Genomic DNA, 21,120 nt, shown 5'->3' with positions numbered 1-21,120 from the left:
ATTGCAATAGAGAAATGCTTGTAAGAGAGTCACTCTTTGAAGCCAGAATTTTGTAATGGTTATGAAATAAAATGCTTACTGTACTGTAAAAGGCCTATTTTGACCACCTTAAATGACATCAGTTTTGTATTAGTATTTTTTTTTAGTTGAAACTAACAATTTCTCTAACAATTGATAAGTCCTTGGTCAAAACAAATGAGCCACAACAACATTGACAATTGCTCAACCACTGGCCTTTAAAAAGAGAGAAGCACGACCAATGTGACAGAGCTGGAGCATTGAGCTGGAACATAGACACTGAGATCAGTTACTATTAAAGTCAGTCAAATTACATTTAATTCTGAAAATTGTACATATTTATAATTTTACAGAAGCAATGTGGTTTCTAGTGGTATTGTCATGTGTTGTGGTGGCAGCTCAGGTGAGTAGCAACATTCTGTGTTTTATTTTCATTGACATTTCGCCTTATTTTTTACGTAAGAGTGCGCATGGCCATTTGTAAATTGAATGTGTCTGGATTCTAGTTATTTTTAACTGCTTGCAAAACAGCTCATTATGCTGCTTGATATACCATCTGGGTTAGCTGGTATTTTTCTCACTCATTTCTCACAGCTTGATTCTGAGGCTCACAAAAGGGAGGTATCTAGCATTAAATCTGCCACTTGCTTGTTTGATCCCATAAGCTTATTTAAATATTGCTTCGATGTTTTGTGCCCTCAGTATTATAAATGACTCATTGCAGACTGGGGTTGTTCCAGCAGCATTAAAGATTGCACATGTGCATGTCAAAAAAAAGAGAGAAAAAGCTGCTCTGCACGATTTTAACAAATTTCGTCCCATCTGAAATCTTCGATTTTTTGCAAAAATACTTGAGCGCGTTGTTGCCTCTCATTTGTGTAACCATCTTATAATTAATAACCTCTTTGAACCCCTTCAGTCAGGTTTTCGTAAATTTCACAGTAGCGAAACTGCTTTGGTTGAGGTTACCAATGACTTGTTGATGGCTTCTGGTGCAATTTCCATTCTCATCCTTCTTGATCTTAGAGCCGCTTTCAACACTGTGGATCATAGTCTTTTACTTACCCACCTTGAAAGAGATTTTGGTGTGTCAGGGACAGCTTTAAACTGGTTTAAATCCTATTTTATTGACAGTTACCAGTTCATTTATATGGGTGGTTACAGGCCTGAGATTAGCTCTGTACTTACTGGTGTTCCTCAGGGCTCAATTTTAGGCCCTTTACTGTTCAATAATTATTTGTCACCACTTGGCCATCTGTTGCGATCACTTGGCCTCCATTATCACTTCTATGCTTAGGATACTCAAGGTAAAAACCTTGACGCCTGTTTTCTTTCTAACTGTGTTTCTGTGTTTTAAAAACATGGATGAATAATAATTTCCTCTGCCTAAAAAGTGGTAAAACTGAAGTTATGCTCATTGGTCCCCGCCATCAAATTTTTAAGGCTGGATCACTGACTGTTGGTGGCGCTGTTTTGGAGACTCAAAGTAAAATGAGGAACCTTGGAGATATTTTTGATGCCAGTCTTACATTTGATCATTTTGTACAGAACACATTTAAGCATCCTTTTTTTTCACCTCAGTAATGTTGCGTCCTATGCTACAGTTCTCTGTATATTGTCGTAGTTATAAACACGTTTGTAGTGCAAATAGTTTTACCGTTTACTTTGTTAGCTATACTATTTATTTCCCTATAGCGGCTAATGAAATATAAGTCTTACAGAAAATAGCTCATTCCGAGTTGCAAAATGAGGTGGATATATTATTATGGTGTAGTTATTGCGTTGTTTTCAGCCCAGTGACAGAGACCGCTGGGATCAAGTTAACTCAGTGGATGGAGAGAGATATTTCCCAGGGCCAGTAAATGGAGGAGGGAAAGTGCCTCAGCCAGTGGGCAGAACTCCAATCAGACCAAGATGGGAGCAGAATTTTGGACGTCCAGCTTTTGTACGTTTTTGTAGTAATTTAGATTCAAATTGTGCATGACTCTAAAAATCATTCAAAGTTTAACTTCAAAATTTCAACTGACCCTATAATTATAGCCAGATCTGGTGGGCACATTGTATCCAAGTGAACTGGAGCAACAGGCACAAAATCCATCTAATGGATCTCCATTTGGACAAGATCCAGCATTCCCTGGTCAAAATGGAGGAGGCAGGGTGGGCAACATTTTCAATATTGTTAGCATGTTTTGCAATCATTATGCCATACAATAAACAATATTTTTTATCTTCTTCTGTAGGGTTATGAGTCTGAGTTGACTAGACCAGGGTCTGGTTTGACCCAGGGAACACAGAGGAGCGGACAATGGCATAGAAGATGGGGAGCAAACGTAAAATCACAGAGGAATGGAAGAGCTGGTAGACCATCTTACAAAGTAAGTTAGACTACAGATTTAGTCCTATTGTCATTTTATATTTAAAAAAAATTATCATTTTATTTAGCAGAAAACTGTCTTTAAGACATGAAAACAATATGTCAGAGTTGAAATATTTCTCATATTCGCCCTCATCCTGGGGCAAATGGGATTGAATTAAATATTTGTAATAATGTGGAATAATAGAACTCTGGAAGTTAGAATGAAATATAAAAATGAATTGTTAATATTGTAAAAACCCTTCAGCCAACTCAAGCTCCTGGAGGTAGAGAGAATCAAATGAATCCACTCTTTGGAAGACCCCTGAGTCCCAACATGATGGTAGGCTCATACTGCTTATTAATGTGCTCTTCAAATTCATTCATGGATTAAACAGTTTTATGTTCAGTTGTTAATAAATGTGTTTGGATTTATGAGTTCACTTTCATAAATGTTCTAGGACAACAGGCAGTTCATTTCAATCTTCAAGGTAAGAAGATGGTAATTTTCCCACAGACATATAATGGAAATGCATTTAAAGTCTCTAATCTGTGTTTAATATACATATATATATATATATATTTTTTTTTTTATCCACTTGGATGAACATGTACAGGCTGACAATGTAACTGTGCAGGTGAGTGAAACGCTTTAAAATGTTGCAATGCTATAACTAAATAACTTTCTGAATATATCAAAAAGCATAAATAAATAAATAAATAATATGTTCTCCCCTTCAACAGAATGTTAGTGCTTTCCATCTAAAAGAGGTAATGCCACTAAATTAGGGAAATTGACATTTTCAATTAACCTTATGTTAAGCATTTCAAGATATGAAAACGCAATAAAATAGATACAATCAGAATTAATGTTTGCTTTTGTTTCCAGGGAGAGAATGTCTTCCTCTTACCAAAAGTGAGTGATTGGAACTGTACATATAAAGATAATACCCTGCCATTCATTTTCCATTCACAACATATTACAATGTGTTTTTATTTCATGCTTTGTTGAATTTGAGGTATTGAACAGATAATGAGAGATATAATTTTAATGGGCTAAAAGTAATGAGAAAGTATAAGTTAAGATTAATGATATTCACATCGAATACATTCGTCTTTCCAGGGCAGAGAGCAGATGCAGCCATCAAAAAAGGTAATAAAGATTAGATTTAATTTATAATATACCGTAGTATGTTTCATGTTAAAATAATGCATTTCTGACTAAATTACAGGATGGAGTGAATAGACCTCAGGAACTGGGGGTAAAGTTTTTTTTGTTTGTTTAGCCTATACAATGTTTTATTATTATATTATTGTGAAATAAGTTCCATGTGATTTCTTTGTTGTTTAATAACTGATTTCATTATGTTCTTTTAGTTTGGTCAGGGTTTCTCCCACTATGGCCCTCAGGTATAAACACTATAATAAACTATAATACAATTAATGAAACTTTAGGCTATATGAAAACATATATATTTTAAAATAACATATAAAAAGGATTTAAAGTACATTTAAATGCATAAGTTCCCAAATCAAACTTTTTCTATCTAACAGCCTTATGTGAAGCTCATCTACAATCCAACTGCAACGGTCAGTCACAAACAATAAGTCTATTAATCACATTCCATATATTGGACTAAATGTTGTTGTTTTAAATATAACAGTTTATTGCAAATGTGTTCCCCACAGCCAAGAATCTCATTTGAATATGGCATTACACAGCTTGTAAGTAATCAGGAACATGTACTAATATCACATCCGTTACATTATAAATACCTGCCAGAATAATTTTTCAGCTAACAGCATTCTCCTTCTTGTATCAATATATTTGTTCTTGATTTTTTGAATGTCCTGGTTGTCTTTGCAGCTCCCTGCATTCATGAAGGTCAGTATTTTGATCCTCAAGTTGAGAGTGATCGCTGGTTTTGAATTATTTGTCTATACATTTTATATTCTCTTGTTTTGTTGATTTATACAACGTTGCTTTTGACTCTGATTCTCCAGGCGGAGTCTGAAAGTGATCATGGGACAAACTAGGAAATAACCATGCAAGATAATCACACTGGTAGGACAGATTGCTGTAGCCTATACCTACAATAAATAAAATTTATTTGATTAAAAAACTTAATTTTGGCTTTAAATACCTTATTTCTCTTTTTCCACAGGTGGACATCCAGCTATTATATAATAGAGCGTAAAATTTAAATGTATAGTATAGATTTATGTTATTATTATTGTATTGCTCATTAATGTCTCTTGGTGTTTGTTCACTATTAGTTTGCTGGATTTTCTTCTTTAATCGTTTTGAGAATCTGTTCATTAAAACTTGTAGCATCAACACTGTAGTGTGTGTGTGTGTGTGTGTGTGTGTGTGTGTGTGTGTGTGTGTGTGTGTGTGTGTGTGTGTGTGTGTGTGTGTGTGTGTGTGTGTGTGTGTGTGTGTGTGTGTGTGTGTGTGTGTGTGTGTGTGTGTGTGTGTGTGTGTGTGTGTGTGTGTGTGTGTGTGTGTGTGTGTGTGTGTGTGTGTGTGTGTGTGTTCTGTTTTCCTCTATTATCATGGTGTTATGGTTTCCCTGTTTGCCTGTGTTCCCTAGCTAGTTTCCCTGGTGGTTAAAGTTCCCTCACCTGTTCCGTTTGACATTGCTAATGCTCCTCATGTATTTAAGCCCTGTGTTTCCCTAGTTCCTTTGTCCGGTGATATTTTTATTTAACGTGGATGTATTAATGGTTCCTCCTGTGATCTCCTGAGGTTTTCTGATTTAATAAAGTATGAGTAACACTTTATTTTACAGTGGTTTTTTTTACACGTTGCATAGTCATTACTATAAATTGTGCTTAATTACATGCAATTAACCAAAACCACAACCTAACCCTAACCCCATAGTAAGTATATGTAGGCCTAGTTCATTATTATTACTCAGTACCTAAATGTATAATTACACTGTAATAAGGACACCTTACAATAAGTGTAACCAAAGACTGTTTTTGTTATCATCTTAAACAGTTATCAACATGTTACATGCTACACATGCATCAATGATTTTATTCCTGATTGTTAATACATGTAAGAACCAAGTTTGAACAAAAATCATTACAAAATAAACTGAGAATTATTTATTTATTTGGTAACAGATATTTCCAAATTGAACAAAAATGTCTCCAGTGAGGGATCTCCATGGTGGGATATCTGGAAAACCAAACAACAAATTAACATTCTGATAAATGAATTGGTATCGAATTATAATACTTTTTAGAAAACTTTTTAATACCTATTTAATAATGAAGTCTTCTGAGCCTATGGCTCAAACAGTGGGAAGCCAGGATGCCCCTGTCAGAGACAGGATTGGTTAATGAACAAACGAATGTGTCTACAAATTCTACAGCAATTATGTTTTTGGCCCGATCTCATCCCAAGGCGTCATATACTGATGCTATTGACATTTCGTCTACATCCAACGCACATGGCACCCTTTAGCGTCAATATGAGACGCAGATAGATATGGGCCAGAAGGCGTCTCCTAGCGGTCTAACCCTAACCCTACCCCAGACCTAAACCCAACCATAACCGAACAAAGCTCTGTGCGTGTCATATTGACGCTAAAGGGTGCCATGTGCGTTGGATGTAGACGAAATGTCAAAAGTGTCAGTATATGACGCCCTAGGATGAGAATGCGTTGCAACAGCACATGTAAACCAAAGAAAACTTGTGAAAAAAATATGCAGGTTTACTCTTGCATTACCTCTACAGTTCCGGGACCGGGCCGATCACCCCGGTAATCAGGAGCAGACGTTACCTTCGGGTCTACTGCCTTCACCCTGTTCTGAAACATGTAAAAAGTTGTCTTTAAAATTGTAATGTTCTGTGATGTCTTTGTAGAGGAAATAGGATAGAATTCTTCTTTTCTGTTTAAATGATCAGTTAACATGGAGGAGAAAATGTTAAAGGGGTGGTAAAATGTCCTTTTCACAAGATGTAAAATAAATCTGTGATGTCCCCAGAGTGTGTATGTGACGTTTTAGCTCAAAATGCCCCACAGATATTTTTACATGTTAAAGTTGTCACTTTTTGAGGGTGAATAAAAACGCCTCGTTTTGTGTGTCTCCCTTTAAATGCAAATTAGCTGCTGCTCCCAGCACAGGGGGCGGAGCTTCAACAGCTTGTGTTCTTAGCAGCTTCGAATACCTCACACAAACATGCACTGAAAAACTTTTAGTCTTTTATGTTCAAACCGGAGTCAGAATGATGGAGAGACTCAAGAAGAAGACAACATGTAGACAACATTTCTGAATGGTTATTTGATGAATTTATGTAGCTTATGTGTAGTTATCTTCTAGTCATTGATTAGCATATTCTGTCTTGATAATCTATAAATCGTGTTCAGGGGCGCGGTTTATGTAAATTCTCAGGTTGGTGATGTCACTAACCCAGGAGGAATGTTGTGTAGTCCCTACCAGCCATTTGCTGTAGTCCTTAAAAAGCTATTTCTTTAAAAGAACATATCTCCCTTTGTTTTGAACTTTGAGCGTTGTAACTTTGCAGATGTTGTTTATGCTCAAACAGCAACATTACACACTAACTAAAGTTAGAAAAGTGAAATCATAATCAACCACCCCTTTAAGTCTTTACAATACCTGTATTGGTTGTATTGGTTGCATCGGTTGCATTGGTTGCATTGGTTGCATCGGTTGTATTGGTTGCATTGGTTGCATTGGTTGCATTGGTTGCATCGGTTGTATTGGTTGCATTGGTTGCATTGGTTGCATTGGTTGCATCGGTTGCATCGGTTGCATCGGTTGCATCGGTTGCACTTGTTGCATCGTAGCCTGGCCTTGAATATTTGGGCCAGCGTTCTGGTTGGGTATCAGCCTTACAGGGGTGTTTCTCAGAGGATATAGATTCGTCAGGAAGAATGGAAAGCCCTAGACACAAAATTTTACTTACTTTCCCAAAAAATCAGTGATAACAAGTTAAATCAACATCTATGCTCAATAAAAGTTAGTGTGTGTGATGTTCCTCTGAAGTCCGTCAGTACCGGAGGAAGGTTCTGTGCTGGTATGCCGTTATTGGGACCGAAGCCAGGTATAGGCTGCTCCTGCTGCAACGGAGGCATCTGTGCTGGGTTCAACTGGTTTATTTGAGGGGGAAAGAAGGGTCCTTGCATCGCAGGGTTAAAGTTCAGCACCTGTGGGGGCTGCTGCTGGATCAGGTAGGGGGAGAAAAATGAAGTGCCCTAAATAGAAAGAAAGCAAAGAGCTCGAGGATTCCGTTAAGATTCAACTGAGCTCCTTGTAATATGAGCACCATCATTTATTACATACCATACATACCTCAACACCTGTAATAAACTTACAGGTGTTTCCCAAAACTAAAAACTAAAAAATCTACTAGTTGAAAGCTGAATTACCTGTCCTTGACCCAAACCCAAACTTGCCAGAGTGAGTCCATTGAGACGCAAAACCTACAAGGAAGCAACGATTAACAATTGTGAGCATGCATAACAGAAAACAAAAAGATAAAACTTTATTTTAAGGTGATGTACTTACACATATGGCATACAGTATACTTACTATAGTAATAATAACTGTAAATTATGCATAATTACAAGCAACTAACCACTAAATCTAACCCTACCCTAACCTTAAGCCTATAGTAAGTATATGTAGCCTAGTTAAATAATGCTATGCAGTACTACCGGTATATATATATATGAAATTATATGAAATTACAATTACAACGTAACAACGTCACCTTAAAATAAAGTGTAACCAACAAATATACACACTCTTTTCAAAAGTTTGGGATCAGTCAGCTTTTAAATGAAAAAAAATGACACTGTAAAAAATTTTTTTGACATATATAGTTGACAGTAAAGACTTTTATGATGTTACAAAAGATTTCTATTTCAAATAAGTGCTGTTCTTTTGAAGTTTCTATTTATCTATGAATCCTGAAAAAAATGTATCACAGTTTCCAAAAAATATTAAGCAGCCACAACTGTTTTCAACATTGATAATAAAAAAATGTTGAGCACCAAATCAGCATATTAGAATGATTTCTGAATGATCGAAACTTAGCTTTGCCGTCACAGGAATACGTAACATTTTAAAATATATTAAAAATAGAAAACAGTTATTTTACATTGCAACAATATTTTACAATATTACCGTTTTTACTGTGTTTTGGTCAAATAAATGCAGCCCTGAGCAGAAGAGACTTACAAAAATCTTACTGACTTTTTAAAGATAGTGTAATTGAATACGTAACATTTAATATATACACTTTATACAAAAAAAAAATTATAAGATACATACCTCATTACTGTTACTTGCAATTATTCCAATTTGTGGCTGGAAGATCTGTGAAACACAAACCGTTTTGTTACTTTAGATTCAAACTGAAAACATTCATTTATTTATTTTATTATTTATAAATGTACACTTACAGGGGCACAAGTGCAAATGCTGAGAAGACCAGCCATGGAAATGATGGCCTGAAACTTCATCTTGGTAAGCTGTGGATGAAAAATCAACGACAATGAACAAATACAGACGGAAACAGAGAGATTGAAATACAATTTTACATACTTCTTATAATACAGTCAATAAATACAGAATATTAGAGAAAATAAGAGTACATTCATGGCAGAGCAGAGGTGCAAACTATTATCGTCTTTCCCCCGTTTGCTTTTAAAGTGGTTCTTGCCCTCTTATAATATCAGGTTGCTGTATTTGTGACACATGCAGAGTGTGTCATGTTCCTCAATTTGTCCATAACACGTCATATATACATATATCATTATGGTCAAGCACTAATATGGTCAAACACACACTGCTAACTGTTTTGGTCGATTTATTGTCTGGGTGAGAGTATGTCTGTTAGTACAGTAAGTGTGTTTTAATTAAATAAGAAGTCTATCATTATGATGTTATAATAAGTCATTCAAAACATTGAATGCTTAACGGATCAAACAGATGCCTGAGATCAGGACTGAGTGTTGTCAGATTCACAGATAATAAGCAGGCAGAATGAAGAGATGTTTGCTCTGTGAGGTAAGGAGACAACTTATTGTCTGAATGAGAAAGAAAAAACAAGACTTCAAAACAATAATTATATCAATTAGTGTGGTCATCTCCACTCCATAATTACATGTTTTATGGGCTGAGTATCCCAGACAGAAGAACCAGACAGAAATGTGTTTTATGTACACAAATATAGTGACCTTTCTCCTTTCCAAAATGCGCAGCAACCTTAAGTGTCCAGTAGATGGCATTATAATAAATCCAACAAATTTCTCAAAACACTATTTATTTATTTAGTATCTATTTTAGACTATCTATTTCCAAATTTAGTAACAAGATGTCTAGTCACTATTTTAAAGTATGTAATTCTATTTCACAGTCTTTTTTACACGCACACTACTGTCTGTAATATTTTTCTGAAAGATATGATAATGTAATCAAGCACCATTTGCCTATTTAAATGAGTATTGCAATAAGAAAGCTGAGGTATGACATCTGTGAATGTACACACGATAATGTTTTTGTAAGACATGCTCACCATCAACAAATACAGTAAAACAGCAACGTTCATATTACAATTTTAAATAACTATTTTCTACTTTAAAAGGTAAATCATTTTTGTGATAGCAATGCTGAATTGTCAGCAGCCATTACTCTAGTCTTCAGTCACATGATCATTCAGAAATCATTCTAATATGCAGTAATGGATTCATACATACATACATACATACATAGGCTACATACATACATACATAAATTCAGTGTTGAGGAAAGTTACTTTTAAAATTAATGCGCTACAGTATTGCAATACAATAGATATACTCACTAAAAAATAACTTAGTTACTTTTTATGGAAAGTAATGCGTCACTTTATTGCGTTACTTTTTCTCACCTGGGCTGGGCTTGCTTTTCGTTTGTTTTTTATAACAAAAAAAGTTATATTTTTGGCAAATGTAAAGGCCCTCTCACACCAAAAGTTAAATGAAAAAGTTTTGGGGCTGAAGAAAATGCAAATGCACGCATGGACAGTAGAGGGCGCAGCTCACACAAACAATACACAAATGTTTTTTGTTTGTTTTTTTATTACAAAACACAAAATGTGATGTTTATCTAATGTAATTTATCTTTTTGGTATGGTTAAATTGGATCATCGAAGGTCAGCAGCAAATATATCGATTAATAAAGTGAGATTCAATATATATTTGTGTAATTTAATATTTAATTATTGCAGGTTTGTGCAGCTAATATTCTTATTTTGAATTTCACTGTTTTTATTCATTTAGAGGAATACTGAATCTGTTTTGTGCAAGTGAGATGAGTAAATGCCTGTTCACATTTAGTCTAGAAGTATAACCATCATGTTTACACACAGCAGCACACACAACACCTCTGCACTTACTCACGATTTCTCCCATCATGGGGACAGGAGAGCTGCCATCAATAAATTGGAAAACAAAGTAACTTGCGTTTACACTCTCAGAAAAAAGGTACAAAAATCTATCTCTGGGTAGGTACACCTCTGTAAAGTGTGCTAATAAGTACCTCAAAGGTATCGGTACGAAAAGTGTAGGCCTACATACAGACCTTTTAAAGCTTACCGTCCCAGTGATAGCTTTTGTACCTTTTTATTTTCTGAGTGTACTTATTTACACCAAACACTGCATACATTCTTATTATTAATGTTGAAAACAGTTGTGCCACTTATTTTTTTATTTGTCAGGTTTTTTTTTTTTTTTTTTTTTTTGATGATGATGATGATGATGATCATGATGAATAGAAAGAACATAATTTATTTTAAAAGTCTTCACAGTCTTTTTTTTAAATCAATTTCATGCATCCATGCCAAATCAAAGTATAACCATTCAAAAAAAATAAAAATCTTACTGACCCCTATGTGTATCTTTAATATCTCTGTTTGTACATGAGTAGTGTTATCAGTTGTGTGGAATATATATGTGATTGTGAACTGAAAGTTGTTGATTGTTGCATACATAAAAATGAAAATCTTACTGACCCCAAAATGTATTATTATGATCAAATACCAACAAATCTAAGCAGCTTACTGTCTTTATTATGTCTGTATAACATTTGAAGAGTTGAGTCTTTTTCAGTCCTGAAGCAATTTGTGGTAATACAATCTTTTCTGAAACAACCACAGTTTCGGCATGCTTTTAGTCTGAACCATAATAATTGTTATGGTTTTCTTTAGTCTAGTCAGTGCCCACATCAGAAATGAGTTTAGTCAGAGAATGACAAAATAATACACATCCTTAATGGAGAGATGTTTGCTGGCTGTGTGAGAGACAATTTAGTGACTGAGAATGCAAAAACAAAGACAATTGGATTTAATCTTTCTTTTTCTTTTTTATCAGTGATGATGGTGATCATAATCATCGTGATAGTATTAACTGATAATGTTATTTTATGTTCACAATAACATCAGGAAAACAGTAGATGGCAATATAACACAACAGTGTAAAAATCGAAAGAGAAAATATTCACAGTTGCAACAAACTAGTGACTTTTATTAAGCATTCAGTATAAACATTTATTACACATGCTGATAATTTGTCAGTAAAAAGCAATGGGTTAGACAAGTAGAATGGCTTAAGTGCATGAGGAATACATTTTACTTATCAGCAATGATATATTGTAAATAGAAAATGACATGTAATGTAGAAAAGAAGAGGAGATATCTTGAGTATCTGTGAAAAGAAACAAACTCAATCAGCTTCTTAGGAAAGGTAATGATTAATGCATTAAGATATATGTCTAGCAAAGCATGAACACACCTCAGCGATTCAAACACGTCTCTCACTCAAATTTCCAGACACAGTTGGGCTGACCTGCGCTGGGATCTGTACGCAGACAATAAAGTCAGAATTATATTAGAATGTACCACCCATTCAATTTCAGATAGATACAGAATATGTTTTCTACATGCCTGGGTGATTGAGACAGGTGGTCTTGCAGTGGTCCTTCTAAGGAAGGAGCGCTGAGAAAAATGAAGAATGATTTAACTGTTAGAACGGTGGATGACAGGAATTATGCCTTTTGAATGCTGTGGAAACACTGCTAAACAATGAAGTTATAGAACAGAAATGATTTGACTTTGAGAAAAAAAGATCTGAATAATGGTCATCAACATGCGTCTCCCAGTTGATTAATCACAGTAAATTAATACCATTGTTTTGTATTACAAGTTTTCTGAAATGTTGTTCAAATAGCCTATGCAAATGCACCCTTATCTAAACAAATATGCACTAATTTGCATAAATGCACAGCACAGAAATCTGAATATTGGAAAAAGCCAGGATCAAAATTCATGTTTCATTTTGCTAAAAAAAAATAAAGCAAAGTTAAAGATTGTGATATTTTGGATATCGCTTTTTATCACTCCATAAATCAGAAACTACTCTCAACAAATTAAAATAAAAAATCACCATGTTTTTAGGAGTAAAATGTTGAATATATATCAAGGTAAATTACATATTAACTATACAGTACATACCTTCAAAATATATAATGGAATAAAACTGTAAAGTTTGGTGCTTCTGAAGAGGAGATATCTAGCTTATCGTGCATGAGAAATAAAAACTAATTTTCAGAAAACAGCCTTTAAAGGTATGTACTGTAATCGAAATCATCAGATACAAACAGATAAAGTGTAATAAAACAAACAATTAAATATGAATTTTGGGTGTTTTCTTTCCACAAGTCTAAGAAAAATAATTAAAATGACAAAATTGACCACCAGTGCCTGAAAATACAAGGGTTTTGAGAAATAAGTTTTTTTTTCTCCTGTACGATTTATTATTAATTATAAAAAAAAATGCAATCATTCCTTCTCAGGAATAAAATCTGTGGAAATACTTGATGATGGACAGAGTGTTGATGCTATGACTGAGAAATTGCATGATAAAACTTACCTTAAATCTAGTCAGTGACCCTGGTGGTATTAGGCCTGCAGCTTGATTGTTTCCAATAGGGCCTTGTCCAGCCTACAGTTCCAGAAACACAATTTGTAGTCCATGCTTTGAATTGTTAGCATTAGCATACTAGCAACTAAAATATTTGTTTACCGCAACTTGCTGCTGAGGAGGGAATAACCCTGGTTGAATCTGGGGCCCACCAATGTAATACGGCAGCCCCTGTTTACCAGAACATCTCAGATTAGATTGGAAAAAAATGTATATTGTTACACATAAACATTGTGAATGAACATGAATGAATACCCCGTTAGAGGGAGCGAAAGGGTAAGCCAACTGAGGTCCCATGTTGGGTGGAGCGTAGGGAACTGCGGCCACAGGTGCTTGCTGAAGCACATATGGAGAAAGAGCGGCTCCTGGTAGAAACTGTCAGACACGAAAGAGTTGAATCACCTGCGTAGGACATTACTCCAGTGGGATATACAACGCACTTAAGTGGTAAATCATCAGTTCCTACTTGTGTAAACGGAGGCTGTCCTAAAACAGCAGCACCACCAGAAAACATGGGTGGATTCAGACCACCCACCAGTTGAGGGTTAACTCCATTCACACCAGTCACCAGACCACCATTCAGGCCGTTGATCAGACGCAGCTTCTAAAAATGAGTGCAGCTCAAAACGTCAATATTAACAAAGTTAACACGAGATAATCGGATGATATGAATGATCTTACCTTGGCTGAGGTGATCTAAAAGAGAAGAAAGTATCGGAGTGATTAAAGCATATATGGATGAATTGATCAGTCGTGAATATAACTTGATAAAATGGATTAGAGTGAATCAATGTACTCACCTCAGCCATTATGACCAGTACCAAAAAGATGACAACAAAGTTCTTCATTTTACAATCTGAAAAATATCATCAAACAGCATATTTTAAAATTACAGTCTGAATTTGATATTGAAATCATTTTTTAATAGCAAAAATGTTGCTGGCACCCACCTGTATGTCACTCCAGCAGTGATTTGCTCTGTCATGTACAGTACAGTAGATCTCCAGTCTTTTATTGAGCTGGATGGTCCAGTTCAACCAATTAGAGTTCAACACTAATCCAGCGGTGTTTATCAGTAGGGTATTGGGAAGCATTAGTTATGGTTTTGTTATTCATATATTTTTAAGTTCACCACCAGGATTCTGGAAGAATTTGTGGTCATTTGAGTTTTTAAGGATTTTGGGTTCTCAGAGTGACTAAACGCACAGAGATGTACATAAGTACATACGTCACATGACATCACATTCATTGTAACCTGCACAGACAGATGAAACCAAAAATGTGGTCTCAGCTGTAGCTTTTCTCTTGACCTATATGAAAACACTGTTTGTGTTATAATCTCATTGCCCCTGGTCTGAATGTCTTAGGTCTTAGATCATTCGCATTGTCATGTAGTCAACAAATGCCAGCCCTATTGACCATGATACCACAAAAGCAGCCCCAACTGAAAACCTGTCATGTGAGTGACCTGATGAATTAAAACAATGTCTACTTGATTATATATAGATATTGGAAGAAAAAAACTTGGTTTTAGCTGAGGATTTTCGCTTATTTGTGTATAAGTGCTGTAAATCCATAGGTTAATTACATTAGTTATGCAAAATATATAATGTATGACATGATCATATCTTTTTTTTATTACTTTGCAGAATCTAAAATCGTTTGATTTAAAAAAAAAATTATCATGACAAAACACCTATACTGGGTTTAATTTCAGTTTTGATAACTTTACTATCATTTTAAAATGTGGGAAACAGTAGTAATAAAAAAAATGAATGAGTATAGGCAGGTTCTATACCTTTATTGTGAATTGTTATATCCCACGTGAACAAGTAAACATGTTTAAGCTTGTGTACGTTTGTTGGGACGTAAGTCACAAGAGATCATAACTGAAAAACATCAGATTGTTCAATCATTTTATCTTCTCAAATTGTAGAGAAACAAACATTATTATTAACACAGTGCACAGTAGACAACATTTACAGAATATCTTGTAAAATAAAATAAAACAGTTAAGACATTTTGTTTAAAAAAAAAAAAGTTTAATACATGTTTCTGTAAACATAACACTGTTTCATCATGATCAGTAATTTATTGTGAATACGGAACACAAAGGTTAACTAATAACAAAGACATTCAACTAAAACTATAGTAACTTAACTATTAAATAAAAAAATAAAGCTTTAGAAAACTTGAAAAAGTGCAGTATTTCAAAGCGCAACTAAAAAGTGCCGAGTAATGCAGTGAGGGCACATCTGACATCTGGAAGATGGTGCCATTATGGCAAGAACAATAGTTGTGCAGTTTCAGCATGTCTGGCTCAACCCTAATGACTTCAGATGTCCGTCAGCCACATAAGCTTATCAGGAAAAGACTTGGATTAATTGAAATACATTCTGTGGCTATAGCTATTGGAAAACCCTAAAAACATGTGCCCCTTCCTGTTTGCATGGTTTCTAGTAACATTTACCTTAAAACAATGTTTTACACAAAGAAATGTGTAGAGAACTACAAAAAAATAAAGTACAATAAGATTTATTAGTCACATCAGTATCCTGAGATGAGATCCCAGACATCTCAGTGGTCCAGCAAATGTCTGGATGAAGGCAGTTCATGTTTTCCCTAAATTAGGCATTCCTGAGCTTTAAAAAAACACAATTCCTTTCTCTTTGTGTTCACATATTGTTCAATGGCACAGTTACGCAATTACCTCAAGAGTACCCTAAAAATAATGCCATCTTTCTCATAGCATACAGTATAGCAGAATAAATATACTTTTTCCTTAAAGTATCCTACATTGTTTCTCCTAGTCTTATTCCAGAGGTGATATAGATTCCTCCTCTTCAGTGTTGTCCTGCTTCTCAGAGGTCATCATCATAGGCATGGTCTCCTCTACAGGTGTGTGTGCATAATCGTCAGACTCCTCTGCAATATTTGGGCTAGTTTCTTGTTGTGACAATCCGATGCATGCAGGCTCTCTGAGTGGCTCTGTATCCTCAGTAGACTCATTTGCATTTGTTTGTGACGTTCTATGACAACAAAAGAACAGACAAATGCAACTGAGAACAAAACCAGCCAGTACAGACGGAGCTACGTAGTAATATCTCTGGGTCACACCTGTGGACGACAGAAAAGAGAATGCAAAAGCTTAGAACATTTTTCATTGAAAATCAGTTTGTTTGTTGTTGTTTTTTTTACAATAACTTACCCACAGTGACAGTGTTGATATTAATGACTTCACCCATTTTGTCTTTCACAGTAAACGTCCCTCCATCAGCAGATGTCAACGAGCCCAGCACAAGGGAGTAATTCACGACAGATACTCTGTTCGTGTATTCAGGTGAACACTCAGCAGCGTTTCCCTTCACACTGCAAACCAGGGTCTCAGTTGAACTAGTGAAAGTTACCGTCACAGGGTCTGAGCCGAACAGGTCAAGGGTGAGATTGTCGCCAAACTTCTTTGCAGAGAACGTTTGATGAGCTGAAGAAAAAATTGCACATTTTAGTAAAATAAGCCTTTTTTTGTAGAAAAAACACTAAAAAAAAAAAAAAAGTAACTTTCAACAACCTTTAACATTAAGAGTGACAGCACCAGGATCGCCATGTTCCTCTTCTGTATTATGATAGCACCGATATAATCCCTTATCTGCCATGGTGACCCAGGATATGTTAAGCGATAGATCACCGTCCTTATAATGAGGTAGTGAAACTGATGCCCTGCCTGTAAAACTTGAACCATGATTTGTAATTCCTTTTTGAACTTGTAACACAATTTGGTCGTCTTTTTTCCATAAGACGTTCACGGCATCATCAGCGATCCGTTTCTCTGTACGTGCGTAGCAGGGTAGTGTGACGTTGCTTCCGATTGTGGCATTCACAGTATTGGGGACTAAATGAAAAGACATAAAACGAAGCATAAGATCACATCGAACAGTGGCAAGCAAACTAGGATGGTAAACTTTCCAATTAAATAAATGATCTTATTCCATGCTTAACTAATGAAGATAGAACTTACCAAAAACTTCCAAGTGAAATCTACAAAGAAACTTTGAATCACACAAGACCTCGTACCAGCCTTCATCATTGTACAGAACAGGATACAGTTTTAGAGACAGGTTTCCAGCCTTGAACTTTTCAGAGATGCTTACTCTGTTCTTAAAGCTGTCTCCTTCGGTGCAAGTCCCTTGCGCACATCGAAAGACATCCAAGTTTTCATTTTTAGTTTTTAAGTCCCATAAAAGAATGCCATTACACGTCTCGTTACAAGGGATAATCGCAGTATCCCTAACTTTCACCGCAACAGGGACTTTTCCAAACAGACTGGCAGCTATAACAAGCAGGAAAGACAGATTAAACAATTATTTTAGATTGACAAGTTTCATTATAAAAATAAAAAAAACGAACAAACAAACAAAAAAGCTAGTTTAAATAGCAACTAATTAAAACACTATAATGTGTAGGGAAGTGACAGGCTTTAGCAATGACAAAGTGATTAGCGATAGTAACCATTGATGATGCAATGCAACAAAGTTGAACAGAGCTCGATAAGCAGCTAAATGTGTGGACAGACCACACTTTGCTTATTTAAAAAAGTTATCAACAAGAAAAATCACAAATATATTATTTCACAAAAGAATAGAAATTGGCATCTTACCAAAGAGTAATAGAAGACAGAAACTGTGGATCCCTAATGGGTTCCTGGCTGGTACATGACAAAATGGCATCATAGTTTGACTCTTAAACTGGAGCATTTACGAGGGAAAACAAGAATAAGACTTAATTTAGACAAAAGAATGCAAGATAGACTGAGAGAAGCACTTCCAGTCAATAATATGTGTCTTACACAATTTCAACATCATGCTTTTATGTTTTTATGAGTATTAAAACAGAGAGATTAAAAATTACTGAAAGCAAATATTAATACAATTTAACTACCTTAATAACTAATACATACATATATTATTAATAAATTGTTATAAATTATAACATAAAATATAAATTGTACATATAAAAGTTAGTAAAAAATAAAGTTGTTGCTCTGATTAACTCTTTTTTGCTTTAATTAACTTTAATTGCTTTCTGATGTTTAAGGCACCAGTTAAACATGAGTATTTAAAAGGCCTATTAGTGGTTATAACAGGTTCAGTTATGCAGAATATGTTTTGATGACAAATATAAGCTTGAAAATGTTCAAACAATAGCACCTCCATAGGACTTTACACACCTGTCCGGTTTCAAGATCTTGCTCCGAATTGTATATGCTTTATTCCATTGAATGTAAAAAGTAATCACGGGCCTATTATTAATCGGTCAGAAGTGCGCATTTAATTGCGTGAAATACTTTAAGTGAAAGAAAACAATCGTTAAAACAAAACCTTTAATGTAGCGATTTACAATCGCTACATTTAACTTTAAGAAAGTTAACGTAGCCTACTTTCTTAAACTTTTTTCTAAATAAAACGTTTTGTTTAACAAATACCGACGCAAATATGTAACTCACACAGACAGTCAGGTCTTCTTCTGAAACCAGCACTACCAACTGAAAAGGTGGGCTGTCTGCCACCTGCTGTGCTGGAGTATGGCGAAGATTGAATACCAGGAAGATTTACTCATACTGTCTATGAATCCTTAAAAACTGTCTATGAACCAGTAACATGAGTCAATTTTTGGAAATTGTGATTTATACATCATCTGAAAGCTGAATAAATAAGCTTCCCACTGATGTATGGTTTGTTAGGATATGACAATATTTGACCGATACAACTATTTGAAAATCTGGAATCTGAGGCTGCAAAAAAATCGAAACATTGAGAAAATCTCCTTTAGAGTTGTCCGATTGTGCTGCATTCACTCACAACATTAAACGTTTTATATATTTACGGTAGGAAATTTACTAAATATCTTCTTGCAACATGACCTTACCAAATATCCTATATTGATTTTTGGCATAAAAGAAAAATCTATAATTTTGACCCACACTGTATTGTTGGCTATTGCCACAAAAACATAGCCTACCTGTGCGACTCGTGACTGGTTTTGTGATCAAGGGACACATATTCTGTTTTAATATACATCATTCATATGACACATTCTGTGTCCTGTTTTTTTTTTTTTCTTCTTCTTTCAGGAACCTCATTATTACCCTTGCCAATATTATTCTACAAGTTTCTGGTCCTATATTTAAAATACTGCTGTGAATTCTGCTATGATCCTAAACATGTAATCTTATAAATTTAAAGGGCACATAATAACACACACAGTTACTGACAATCTCATGTTAATCTTTAGAACATATAGTCAGAGTTGTATGATTGCATCCTTCATATCTCCGAAGAGTCTTTAGTTATCAGATTTATAAAAGAGATCCGCTGTACAGATTCTTTCCGAAAACAGCCGAGCTCCTGAAGGCGTGTCGTGGGCGGAGCTAAGATCGAGGCCCTGGCTGGATAACTTTTGATTCACAGTATATTTTACAGTATTTTACAGTATATGTTCACTATACGTTCGTGTTGTTTACATTATACGCACTTACACGCCGATTGCCAACAAAAGAAAACACAGACATACTTACCGCCTGCAATTCCGACTCATGACCGGGATATTTTAGCACTGGAACCACTGTTCCCCTAACGCATGGGTATTTGGGAAGCTTAACAAGGTTATCTTTCCCTCAGAACCAAAAACACACTTCTTTGGTGACATTGTTGATTTCGTGGTCTAAAAACAAAACGGAACGACGCACGTTGCTTGCTCTCGCTCCGGTTGATGTGTGCACGCGCTCTTCCAGGAGAAGTGCCCATACAAGGAATTCCGTCCTTTATGACGTCATACAGGGACACACCAGTCTTTATGGGCAAAAATAAACTTTCCAAAACTTATACGAATCCTAAAGGAGTGTATTTGGCACAGAAATACTCTTTTTTTTTTACTTTGGCCATGTTTCACATGAGAATCCAACTCGTTCAGTGTATATAAGCCAGAATGCATTAAATAGCATTAGACATTCCTTTACTTATTTCCTGTTCATGTTTGGTATTTAATCATCTACGGTAGTTTCCATTATTTCCTGACATATATTAGAAACACAAGTCTATGAAGGTTATATGTCAGGAAATTGAAACCCATGCCCATTATATGAAATGTTGTAAATACTTTGTATTTTAATATTTATTGTGATAATAAATATAATTCATATTATAATTTAAAAAAAATACTTTTATATAAAAAATCTTTGTTAACAGCCTTTCTATGAATGCAGTAATGACAGCCATCTGTGGCCACCCAGTGGTTTAAATTATAGTTCAGCATTATGTTTATTATTAATTTACAAAAAAAAAACTAAAACCATTATGCCTGTATCTACAAAATCTTTTTTTTTCTCTTGAATTATGTAGTGAAATTGGACAAGCTCAGTGCCGATTAATTTTCTGCTAATGCTTTTTTGTGAATTTGAATGTGTGCAAAGGATTGTGGATGATTGCAGGTAGCCGAGATGCAGCCTTCCGATTGAGAAGCAGTGGCACCCTACGCTGAAGTTAAAGGGATAGTTCACCCAAAAATGAAAATTACCCCATGATTTACTCACCCTCAAGCCATCCTAAGTGTATATGACTTTCTTCTTTCAGACGAATACAATTGGAGTTATATTAAAAAATGTACTGGCTCTTCCAAGCTTTATAATTGCTTTATAAGCTTTATAATGAAAGTGAATGACTGCTTCTGTTTTGAAACATCCATCCATGATAAAAG

At 35.1% G+C, this 21,120-nt stretch overlaps 4 protein-coding genes across 9 annotated transcripts; 1 reads left to right on the top strand and 3 right to left on the bottom strand.

The window, feature by feature from the left end:
• Positions 1-242: 242 nt before the first annotated feature.
• Positions 243-4,408, top strand: LOC307000528 (uncharacterized protein; the record flags this gene model as incomplete). The annotated part of the gene is made up of 12 exons (XM_079616170.1): positions 243-421; positions 1,811-1,963; positions 2,059-2,175; positions 2,259-2,393; positions 2,640-2,714; positions 2,833-2,862; positions 2,989-3,009; positions 3,116-3,142; positions 3,261-3,287; positions 3,749-3,781; positions 4,239-4,256; positions 4,376-4,408. Exons 1-12 carry the CDS (start codon positions 377-379, stop codon positions 4,406-4,408), a joined length of 714 nt encoding a protein of 237 aa, XP_079472296.1. The 5' UTR covers positions 243-376.
• Positions 4,409-5,470: 1,062 nt separating this feature from the next.
• LOC307000783 (uncharacterized protein) lies at positions 5,471-10,373 on the bottom strand. 4 transcript variants are annotated; one of them, XR_013798085.1, is made up of 9 exons: positions 10,284-10,373; positions 8,815-8,883; positions 8,684-8,728; positions 7,777-7,830; positions 7,405-7,602; positions 7,004-7,291; positions 6,112-6,187; positions 5,641-5,699; positions 5,471-5,558 (listed from the first exon to the last, which is right to left on the bottom strand). XR_013798085.1 is itself a non-coding variant. In XM_079616631.1 (9 exons), the coding sequence occupies exons 1-8, from the start codon at positions 9,960-9,962 to the stop codon at positions 5,667-5,669; spliced, it is 801 nt and encodes a 266-aa protein (XP_079472757.1). In that variant the 5' UTR covers positions 9,963-9,997; the 3' UTR covers positions 5,471-5,558; positions 5,641-5,666. The 4 variants fall into 4 exon arrangements, 1 of the variants encoding a protein (XP_079472757.1); XR_013798086.1 differs by lacking the exon at positions 10,284-10,373 and adding an exon at positions 9,930-9,997; XR_013798087.1 differs by lacking the exon at positions 10,284-10,373 and adding an exon at positions 9,592-9,619.
• A 1,819-nt stretch (positions 10,374-12,192) lies between these two features.
• On the bottom strand, positions 12,193-14,180 carry scpp9 (secretory calcium-binding phosphoprotein 9; the record flags this gene model as incomplete). Its single annotated transcript, XM_079616169.1, has 8 exons — positions 12,193-12,249; positions 12,336-12,386; positions 13,321-13,392; positions 13,474-13,542; positions 13,627-13,746; positions 13,838-13,975; positions 14,053-14,067; positions 14,172-14,180. 8 exons carry the CDS (start codon positions 14,178-14,180, stop codon positions 12,193-12,195), a joined length of 531 nt encoding a protein of 176 aa, XP_079472295.1.
• Positions 14,181-15,152: 972 nt separating this feature from the next.
• On the bottom strand, positions 15,153-20,082 carry LOC307000776 (uncharacterized protein). 3 transcript variants are annotated; one of them, XM_079616619.1, is made up of 6 exons: positions 19,943-20,082; positions 18,026-18,113; positions 17,387-17,698; positions 16,940-17,260; positions 16,580-16,852; positions 15,153-16,488 (listed from the first exon to the last, which is right to left on the bottom strand). In XM_079616619.1, the coding sequence occupies exons 2-6, from the start codon at positions 18,096-18,098 to the stop codon at positions 16,184-16,186; spliced, it is 1,284 nt and encodes a 427-aa protein (XP_079472745.1). In that variant the 5' UTR covers positions 18,099-18,113; positions 19,943-20,082; the 3' UTR covers positions 15,153-16,183. The 3 variants fall into 3 exon arrangements, with proteins under 3 accessions (XP_079472745.1, XP_079472746.1, XP_079472744.1); XM_079616620.1 differs by lacking the exon at positions 19,943-20,082 and adding an exon at positions 18,872-18,987; XM_079616618.1 differs by lacking the exon at positions 19,943-20,082 and adding an exon at positions 18,596-18,912.
• Positions 20,083-21,120: the final 1,038 nt, after the last annotated feature.

Source organism: Phoxinus phoxinus, assembly GCF_949152265.1.
Source record: "Phoxinus phoxinus genome assembly, chromosome: 6".
NCBI lineage: Eukaryota > Metazoa > Chordata > Actinopteri > Cypriniformes > Leuciscidae > Phoxinus > Phoxinus phoxinus.
Note: the sequence above shows the minus strand (reverse complement) of the source record. Positions and strands in the feature narration are given on the sequence as shown.